The sequence below is a fragment of the Mus pahari genome, chromosome 3 (assembly GCF_900095145.1).
Source record: "Mus pahari chromosome 3, PAHARI_EIJ_v1.1, whole genome shotgun sequence".
NCBI lineage: Eukaryota > Metazoa > Chordata > Mammalia > Rodentia > Muridae > Mus > Mus pahari.
Genome location: NC_034592.1, coordinates 86,383,854 through 86,394,782, shown reverse-complemented (window position 1 = coordinate 86,394,782; position 10,929 = coordinate 86,383,854). Strand labels below are relative to the sequence as shown.

At 40.8% G+C, this 10,929-nt stretch overlaps 1 protein-coding gene across 1 annotated transcript in view; it reads left to right on the top strand.

The window, feature by feature from the left end:
- Trim44 (tripartite motif containing 44) overlaps positions 1-9,859 on the top strand; it is a 112,349-nt gene extending 102,490 nt beyond the window's left edge. Inside the window, exon 5 of the mRNA XM_021192879.2 lies at positions 5,495-9,859. Coding sequence (XP_021048538.1) covers positions 5,495-5,522 — 28 coding nt within the window. The 3' untranslated portion in view covers positions 5,523-9,859. The remainder of the gene's footprint in view (positions 1-5,494) is intronic.
- Positions 9,860-10,929: the final 1,070 nt, after the last annotated feature.

The window sequence follows — 10,929 nt, the reverse complement described above, 5'->3', positions numbered from 1 at the left end:
TTTTTTTTTTTTTTTTTTTTTTTTTTTTTTTTTTTTTTTTTTTTTTTTTTTTTTTTTTTTTTTTGTAAAAAGAGAATTCTAAAGCAGATGTGCCATTGGCAGGCTAAGGGTCCCGCCTTTTTTATTTAATCCGTTTACTTCCCTATAGCAGGGCACTGATGATACTCTTCTAGAGCAGCAGGACTTCACACACACTTGTAAGTGTGAGGAACACCACCTATGGAAATGGTTGCTAGGTTCATAGGGATCAAACTTAACACTTGATCAAAAGCTATGCAAGAGACCAAGCCTCTCTAAGGGCTCTAAACATATCTGCAGACCTAGGGGCACTGTGAGGCAAACCAAATCTGCATGTCTGCATTTCCTTCTTCTATAGACAGATCTCAGATCTGCATTTCCTTCTGCAGGCCTTCTTACCTGGCCATTTGCTTTTTTTTTTTTTTTTAATCTTAAAAAGCAATACACTTCTTTTCATTCCACTACAAAAAGGAAAAAACAAAAAGGGGGGCATTACTGTCCTGTTTTTCAGGTGTTAAAAAATCTTAAATAACTGCTATTTGTTATGTTTGTAGAAGATTAAGAGCTCACCTCTTTACTGAATTTGGTGTGGTTTTCAGAAGCTGATTGTTTCCCATACATCTGTCATTTACAGGCTATGGCTTGAACAAATAAATCATGTAACATGTCTCATGGAGGAAAGCTCCTGGATCACAGTGTGTGGTCCATCCCCCACACAGCTGAAGTACTTCCTAGAACTAGGCAGTTGCTTCCGCAGACTCGTAGTTAGCTTCCCAGTTAGCATTTTGTGCAGTGCCTATGTGGCCTAATATTTAAAAAAGAATTCTAAATGTATCTTTTTTAGCTCTAACTAGATACCTTTTAATTTCCCTATTCTCTTGAGTTGAATAATTCTTTTAGAGAAATTATTAATAAATAGCCATGAACATGAGACACAAGTAATACCAAATCAAATTAAGTGTATTATTATATATCCATATAATAGGAAAAGAAGCTCCTAAGTTTGTGAACTCAGACTGCCCGCCGCCTCACGTGTTTATTCCTCTTCCATTCCTTCAGCTCTTGAGGACACACACTGGGAAGCTGAGACACCTGTCTGTGTGGCTCACATCTTTAAAAATTGCCAAAGCATCCCTTCGTCATGATAACTCCTCTGTCAGCTACCTCTCCCAATTTACCTTAATAAGTGACACAGAAAGAAAGGCTATCTTCATATGTCTAAGTCTGGGAAAGAATATTACATTTCTTATACTTACTACCTGGGACTCCTTGGCCCTATTCCGTACCCCCAGACCCTGTCCCTAGCCAGAGAGGTGCTAAATTTTACACTACCATCTCGTTCAGAATTTAGGTACTCCTAGTTCTATTAGCTAAACTTTCTGATTTTACATCCTTTAAAGAAATGTTCGAAAAAGTATGTGCCTCCTTACCTACCTTTCAGTCAACTCCTGAAACTTTCAGTCAAGTTTAGATAAGTAAAAAGGATATGACTTCTGTCATCATGTAGTTTTCATGACATTTTGTGCACATTTTTGTCATAACTGGCATCACAGACTTTTAAGTTTACAGGCAGTATTCCCTATATAATCTTATTGACAGATTTCTTATATCCTATTATATGCCATTTCTTATATCCTAACTTATCTAGCCAAATCCCACTCACTTTCTGTTAGATCTGATTTAGTTTGTATCCAACTCAAATAGACATACTTTTTGGTATGGTACTCTTTGACAGCTGTCTTCTGAGCTTAAATCTTAGTGAAATATACCGATGAACATATTACCTTGACTAGACAAAATAAGGACATGGTGTGTTACTATTTCTCACCCTCCCTTTAAAGCCTTTGCATAGATAAGGCAGTGTCAAGAAACATGTACCTATCTTTTCTGAAGTGGGAATAAAGTGATTTTGAAAGTAGACGTGGCTACAAAGATAACCTATACCCGTTCTTGAGATGATCACTTCTAGGGGAGAAGATAGGTAGAAATTAAGGACATGAGAATTGTTCTCCTTAAGATGACCCTACAGCTTTAAGACTGCTACTTCTAGATATAATACCTTCAAACCAGACCAGTCAGTGACTGAGCAGAAACCACTTGACTAATCCACAGCACTCGGTGTCCCACTACTATCATCACTGACAGGGGGATTTTTTTCTAGACACCTCCTTAGGATGGTTAGAACCATGAAACTTTCTGTCCAATCCCTGTGTTCCTTAGTTTTGAAGTTGTCATTAAATAAAAGGGCTAGGGAGATGGTTTGATGCATAAAGTGCTTACTGCAAATGTATGGAGACCTAAATTTGAAGCTCACATAAAAACTGTGTGGCGATGCATGCCTGTCACCTGAGTACTTGGATAAGAGTGGTGATGACAGGCAGATGCCACATGTTTGCTGACATTTATCTAGTTGAAATGGCAAGCTTCAGGTTCAGTGTAAGACTGTCTCAGAAGTGAAGTGGAGATGGAAGTGGACATCCAACATCTACCTCTGTCCTCTATGTGGTTACACAGGCACATGCTCAGCTACACACACACACACACACACACACACACACACACACACACTTAAAAAAACAAAACCTTTCATCTCAGGTATCTGAAAGCAATTGGGAAATAGCATGTTTAATCTGGAATATAAGATACCAAAACAAAAGGTGTTGAAGGAAAGTTAGGAGGAATCACATTTTTTTTAAAAGTATGTTTATTAGGTAAAATATATTGAACTTTGACTTGTACTCTGATTTATACACTGTAAAATATATAGCACTACCAAGAGGAAGTTGAGATTCACTCAAGAATTTAGGCTTCATCAGTCTCATGGCCTCAGGGTCATTATATAATGCTGCCCCTGCTCTTGTTCATTAGAAATTAATACATTCCTTAAACGGACACCAAAAAGGTCTCTGTAATGTACATCTCCATCCAGTTGTAGATCTGTGTGGCAGGTGGGTGTTTCTGTGGAAGAGTGTGAGTGCCTAAAGAGAAAGGCTGTGCTGCCTCACTTGGAGAAGATGAAGACTTTAAGGCATTTCAGATAAGAATGTGCAGATATGTACTGGCTCATGTAATAAGTGAAAGCAGAATGTAGAGGGAGATGATGTTCCTACTGATGAAGTTAGGGGTAACCCATCAGAAGGGACAATATACAAGCTGAGGTGAACTGTGCTACAGATCTGAGTAAGATCCTTTTCTTTTTATTATTATTACAAGAAACAGGTTATTACTATGAAAGTGTTTTCTTGTTTCTAAAAAACAACAGGAACTCAAGATATCTCCCCAGCCTACATCACACTTAAGCTGTGATGTCTTGATGGGTGAGTCTGTGCCCATCCAGTCTAATACACAAGAAGAAATCAATAAATGATATGTCCGAGCCACGAAGTCTCATACTATAAATGGTGAGATAAACCTTTTCAGTCTCAGGAACAGATCTCTCTTAGGGTAATGAGAATAGATTTTTTTTTGTCAGTAAATACCGCTGACCTTTTCCCTAAGCTGCTCCAAATTTTATAGTAACAAACCTGAAAACTGGAAAAGGAAATGTGTATGTTTGATATTCTCATTTTGGGGTTGGAGTTATTGACCTCTTCAAAACTATGATGAAAATCATGGCCTTTCTCAGACAAAGAGACACATAGACAAAACTCTGAATACAATTTCAGTTGGTTCATGAACCCTTTATCTCGAGAATGTTAAAAAGTGAACTGCAGCTTAGGGAAAGGACAGAGTTACCATCTTATTAGAAATAAGACTGTCAGGGAAACAAAAAGAGCTTGCTCTGAATATAATAATGAGGGGGAGAATATGGTGCCAGTTTTATCTGTTCCTTGATCATGGCTAGAAGCTTTTTATAAAAGACCCTTTGTTTTCTTTGGGACAGATGCCACCAAATACTGCCTCAGTGTCAGTCTTCTGGCCAGCCCTGCCAATGCGTACCCTTCATCCCATGACTGGACAATCAACAGGAAAAGAGTAGAAATAGGACAGAATTCTGAATGTGGCATATTACTGAAGTGGCTCTGACAACTTCCAGAGTGTGCTCACTCACCTAATTCTGTAGGGCTGTGTCTAAAGGACTTCCACCTGGGAAGTACTAGAAACTCACTGCTAGAATATTTTTCTCATAATGGTTTCCCCAGAAGGAAACAAAGAACATAGATTTATGTAGACAAAGATAATCCTTTTCTGAGAACTTTTCTAGGTCATAGCTGGGAGCTAATATACTACAAACCTTTCCTGTCTGCCAGCTTGAAACTTTAGACTGCAGTCAAAATTAAACCTTGATCTTAAGGACCCTGGGTTCTTACATCTCAGAGATCTTCACTTTCTTCATCTGGGCATTGCAGAAAACAGTAACTTCAACATCCTGGGATTGGAGTGAGTAGTGATAGAAAAACTGGGTAGATAACACCAAATTCCAGTCCTGCTATTTCTGTGTTCAGGTTTAATAAGCAGGAGATGGAGTTGACTCTTACTCATCATTGAATTGGTGACCTCTAGAAGTGGATACTGGTTTTGCCTGTTTGTAAATGTGCTCATTCCTGTTGCCTTTCTTTCTCTGGCCATATCTTCCCCTGGCTCCATCTTCTATGATGATGTACTGTCCAGAACCAGACCAGTGGTCCTTGAACACCAAGCATCTCAAGTAATAGTCATGCTTTTGGGACTGTACACTTAGGTTCTGACACTGAAACACTGACACCAGGAATCCTCTGCTTATCTCAGTAGTGGCTGAGGCTGTTTTCAACCCTGTCTGTCCTTTCCACTCTTTCTTTCTGTTGTTTTTAGAGGTCACTACTAGATGTGTAGTCACTGGTAAGATAGTATTAATGCTACCCTTATATACTTCAGGAGAAGGGGAATGAGAATAAATTCCAAACTATAGAATTCAATGAGAACAAACAAGGAAGGAAAATAAACAGAGAATGACCCAGTGACCTGTTGAGGCAGAGCACTTCCTAGAGACTGACTACAGCGTGGATGAGACCTTGGCTCTGCCCAAGGCAAAGTGCCATTGATTGCTGCTGCTGCTGCTGCTGCTGCTGCTGCTGATGATGATGATGATGATGATGATGATGATGATGATGATGGTTTTTCTGATCTAATAATAGGTGTCTTAACACCTAGAGGAAATAAAACTGATTTCTACCAGCAGTTTATTTTTTTAATTAAAATTCAGTCTGACAACCTTCCCGCTCTTTTACTTACTGGTTCTATACTGGGCACTGTGTATTTTACATGGGTTCTTAATTGATTCTCCCAGAACCCAAGATAGTAAGTCTTTTTTTTTTTTTTTTAATTTTCATGACAACTGTAGTTAAATTTATAGATCAGAAATCAAAGAAACTAAGACACTTTGCTGTGGCCCTACTGCTCAGTCACAATAGAAGCAGCTCGGGGCTATCAACCTGTGTACTGGGCCGCCTCCTTTCTGTGATATTTGAACTCACTTGCTTCTCCTTTTCCTTTGTAGCGGTGCCAGTGAAGAAGAGGACACATGAAGACTTAGCATTCCCTGCAGAAAACGCCCCTTCCCCGTGTGTATGTGACAGCGTGTATGTAATGGCTTCTGATATCTGTGAAAGCTGCCCGGCAACAAACTTCTTCCACTGGAAATGTCCCCAGATCCACAGCAGGCACACATGTTCCCAAGGGACCAGGGATTGTATGCATACTGTCTGTGTGCGTCTTGTTCTCTGTGGTAGGTCATGGGAAGAACCCTTTTGATCAACTTGGAGGGCTCTTCAGACAACCCCCCAATGGCTACTTTGAACTTACTCAGGAAAGCCAGCCCCTGGAATATTGTGCAAGTCAACACTATCACTTCCTTAGGAAGGTTCTAGAACATCTCAAAAGGAAATCAGTTTTCCTTACCTGCAAACAGAAAACCCACTTTGTTTGTACTGAAGCTTAAAGCAAATCTGGCCAAATGGGGCCAAACTGACTCAATAGGCAGTCTGTCATAGTCCAGTTCTGCCTCTGTGAAAAGTGTTAGGGCAACTGGGTTAAAATAGGGTTGGAGAAAGAGTCCAGAGCTAGAAAGAAGATATTTTTAGTATGTGAGGTTATCTAGGACTTAAGTTTCATAATTCAGTGCTGTGGAAATGGAAAATGAATGAAAAGGTAGAAAGGAAATGACCTTAAGGACTGGGGTGAGGCACAGAAATCTGATTAAAGGTTGAAATCAGTGTTTCAGAATTCAGATTGCCTCAATTTTCCAAAATGGTCACTAAAGCATCTGATAAAAACCTGAATTCTTGGGCCAGCTGTGTGGATTAACAGGCCTGTCACAACATAAAAGGCTGGCATGTATATTGGCAGGTGGAGATTGTCACTGTAAAACTCAGCAGTTCCACTCCGAGGTTAGTCTATGGTGGTCAGTGCACTGTGGGGGGAATCCTTGCCCCTCCCTGGCAGCTAGCAAACATTCCTCTATTTACTATAATTGGAATCCTCCCTTCCCCTGCAGCAGGCCGTCAGTTCACCTCACACACCCGAGTTTTCTCTTCATGTAGCAGTCCAGGCATGCTCCAGAGCTGGATTTCCTGGCCTTCTCCCACTCCCAGATCACAGTCTCTTACAACCATGCTTTTCAGGGTCCAGGAAGTAGTAGTGTGCTAGGAGATACCCAACCAACTGCAAGCTCACAAGCACCACAGCTTCTTGAGACATCAGTTTTTCTTTCCAAATGATTTCAAGTCAAGGGATGACCGTATTTTTTTAATGGAACAAACGCTTATGTTATAGAAGAGAATGTCCATACACCTAAAGTGCTAAACTAAAATAGGAAACTTGGAAGGAAACTCATATTTGTAAGTGGACAGTGATTCTATCTCCTCTGCTCGTGTGGTATTTCCGTTTTCGCTTTGAGATTTTGTCTGAACTGGATTCAAGCAGCCTTGGAGTTGCGATTGACCAAGGTCTAGACTTCCAGATCCAAGGAGCCTACCTTGGAGTAGTACATCTCCCTTTTCCTGTCAGCCAGCTTGCCTGTGTACTTATCACAAAGCTTGAGGGGCAGCTAACATGTGTATGTACAGGATAGTTCTGAGGCAGAAACAACATAGACTTATTGTAGGAGTTCTATTTATGTTCAGCCCTGTGCATGCTAGAAAATGATTTATCCCTTTGAGGCCAGAAAACTGCCAAGCCTCTCTGCTGTAGGCTAGGATTACCATAGCTCACCACACATACAAGGATATTGGGGCAGAGAGGAGTGTGAGATCTAAAACTATGTATACTTTACCCAGCTGGTGACTAGTAGATGGCTTAGACAATTTTGGTGCCTTACCATCTGTCTGCAAAGACTGGAGAATTTAATACATCTTGAGTTGACAACCTCCAATGATATCCTGTTCTGCCAAAATTTTAAAAGAAGGGCCACTCTAGAAAGAGTGTAGACTATCACAAGATTGAAAAGACTTGACAGTTTGGAAGCTTGTATTGTCTTTCCCAGTAATCATTGATCTTTACATGTTGACCTTATATTAGCAATGAACAGATCATTGCCTCTCCACCCAATCATGCTATTACTTTAAATCAGTGTGTGGGGAATGCAAGCATTTATGCAGTGGTTATAAACAGAAATATAAGAAGATTTGCCAACCTGTCTCTATAAATTACCATCTCTCTGAAATCCTCAAGGAAAGCATTTTCCCTTTACTTAGGAAGGGTTTCAGATTCACTTTATGGGCTCTTGCTGTCTTCAACACCTGATAAAACTTTAACCAGAAAAGCATTAAACACAGCACAGCAGCCCCAGCCCAGATCCCTAAGTTCCTAGTGGCAGCATTCATCAATGTAAGAACCAGAATGCTTTCTGTACTGGTATCAGCTTCATCCTCAAAATTATGACCTCTTGCTTGGCCTTGTGCCCCATGGTGAACGAAGCTTCTTGCCTTTCCAGGTCAGTGTGAGTCAAGAGTGTCAGAGTTGTATGTGTCCTGATGGACTGGACAGCAGGGTTTACCCAAATCATCAAGTGATATAGGTAATGAATGCCTCTAAAATAAGTTGGGTCCTCCAAACAAGTCCTGGATACCTTCTGAATGTTAAGTTTCTGAGTGCTGAGAATAATTTGTTCAGTGGTTTGGTTTGATACCATTATATCTATCTAGACCAGTACCAAGAAGTGCTTGACTTCTCAGCTCTGACAGCCAGTAAGAGGAAGTAATCTTAGGGCAGGCAATGGGCCTCTGTAGATGTGCAGAGGACAAGCCACTCGTCTGTAGTTGCTAGCAAACAATGGAACTAGTTTTGAGCACAGCACTCACTGCTCTGCAGTCAGCCCTCTGCCCCACACCATGCCTCACCTACAGATGGAGAGAGAAAAAGGCTTTCAGTTCCCCCAGTGTAGTATGCCCATTCACACTCAGAATTCTTTCTCAAAGACATCAAGATGGCCTTAGCACTCTGTTTTAGTAGATCCTGTAAGTATTCATTGTTAACTTGAGCTTCCTTCTGGGAGCTGGATTTTTGGTACAATCCCTACAAAGGAAAATAAAGGCCTTCAAGAGTGTAAAGTTTTTAGACAGAGTTGGAGGTAATGGTATAGTCTTCTAACATTATTTAAATACCTCCTGCTTCATTACTATAGAAAAGCAACTCTTAATGTTTTAGGAAACCCAGCTACCATGTTTGTACTCTGTGAGAAGATACCAATACAAATCACTAACTTTGGACTCCCTTCTTGGAGTGTGTGTGTGTGTGTGTGTGTGTGTGTAAATGAGAATGAGATTTGTACACACCCACATATACTATACCACTTAATTAAGAGTTAAGTGAAGTTCAAAGCAGCCCCTGGTGATNTTATTTACCACCACAAAGGTTTCTACTAGGTCCATGAAAGTATAAACAGATAATTGGAGTGTGACTGCTGGCTTTCCAGAATAACCCACTTGAGGTAGGTGTCAACTCTTACAGCTCCAAGCCAAGGTGACAACCCAGCCCTCTTCCACCATGTCTAATAACATGTGAAATGGTAGATGCCTTGTCATTTGGTGACCTGGATCTGGGCCCGAGTGAAGAGCTGCAGAATTTATAACCTTGTAGTAGTCAGTGGTCTAAGAAGTCCTCTCTCCCCACAGAGAGAATCCTGCTGATTCCTGCTAGTCTACTCTCATAAAGTAGCTGTTCAGCACACACTTCTCAGTAAACTGGATGCTTGTTTACTATGTGCAGAGCACATCTAGATTTTTTTTGTTTGTTTAAAGGTAAAAGTCCCATTATAAATGAAGTCTAGCCCTGCCCTAAGAGAAAAGGCCCACAGAGATTGCACTTCTCACTGGTGCTGCCTTCACCCATTAGTGTTTCTGAGGCCCGCTGTCCTATGGAGCCAGGTATCCCCACATCATTCGGATCACTGGTGTTTCCCATTACTATTTGAGGCTGAGCAGAAACACTACCAAGGACCAGAGCAGGGACGGGAAAATAAATGAAGACACTTGGAGTGCACTGTTGGGAAAATAGCCAGAGTCCATGCTGGGCTTGATGTGGCTTTAGGGGACCAATCATATATACTTTATGGAAGTTAAACCTGACCAGTCTTTACAGTGACAGGCCACAGCGCGTGAGTGGGTAGAACCAACGAATCCATTGTCTTCTGCCTGTTTTCGTGTGCACAGTCACATTCCCTCCTTAGTCATCTTCCCCTTCCACTCTTTACACTAAACAAGGGAACACTCAATCTTCCAAGGGAATTACATATCTGAGTTAATGTTTCAGTATATCATTTTCATACTGTAAATTATTTTGTAAGAGAGATTTACTGCTATCCCAGGATGTTCGGACTTGGCGCCCCTGTGCATTTGGAAATCAATAAACTATTACTGGAAATACCGTTCGTCTCTCAGAGTTGTTCACAAAGGAGCCTGCTGGGTATAAATATCCATGAGGATCATATGCATATACATCACGTATCTGTGGTAATGCTGGAGATGATGGTTAGATGTAAGGACCTAAGTTACTCCTGGTCTCTTAAAGGCCGTAGGAGACTTCCGGAAGGTGGTGAAGAGTAGATCAGAGAGTATTAGGTAAGAGATTATAAGGTAAGTGTTTACTCCTGGGGTCGTTTCAGCTTTGTAACTTTGATTAGCTAGGAAGATTGTCAAAATTTAGTTTTTGACAAATGTTCTTTTCAAATAAAAACTAACCACCCTTGATTATAGTTAGGCTGGCAGTGCCATCTCTGGAACTTTACCTATCTGAGTATAATTGATGAGAGAACTAAGTGGTAAGTAAACTCACTTTAGTCTGGCTTCTAACACAGAACAAACAGTTGTACTGAAACCTGGAGGTATGGACTCCAGTAGCTCAATATGAAGATTAGAGATACTAGATCTATGGAATCAGAAAATGCAAGCCTTTTCAAAAAGCACAAAACATAATGCCTCAAAATCCTAAAAGCCATGAGAAGTATGCTCATGAGCCCTGATCTAACTTGCTTCTATCAAATGTGTCTTCATTTGCCCTTTTCTTCATGGTACTGTGGGAGTTTTAGAAAATTTTGCAAAACAGGGCAATGGAGTCACTCAAGGTCACCCAATAGGCCAAGATGGATTAAAACCCGGGACGGAAGACTGTCTACTGGGGCAGTCATTATGTCCCACTTCCTCCCCAGTTGCTGAGGGTACCTCCTCTGCGGGGGGGTTGGGAGGTGGCATTTTCAGGCACTGTAGCACTTTGTAGTCTTCAGAATTTCAGACCACAGTGTATCGCCAGGTTTTTCATCCCTGCTTCCCATGCTGGTCCTTCAATACTGCATTCTATTGCTCACGCCCTTCTCGTTTTAGTGCCTTTCCTTTAGACAGCTCCTGTTTTTTAATTGATCATTTCTTGATTCTGTTTACATGTAGCTTCATTTCCTTTAGACTTATAAAAATATGAGATTGCAGCTTATTTGGAATCTCT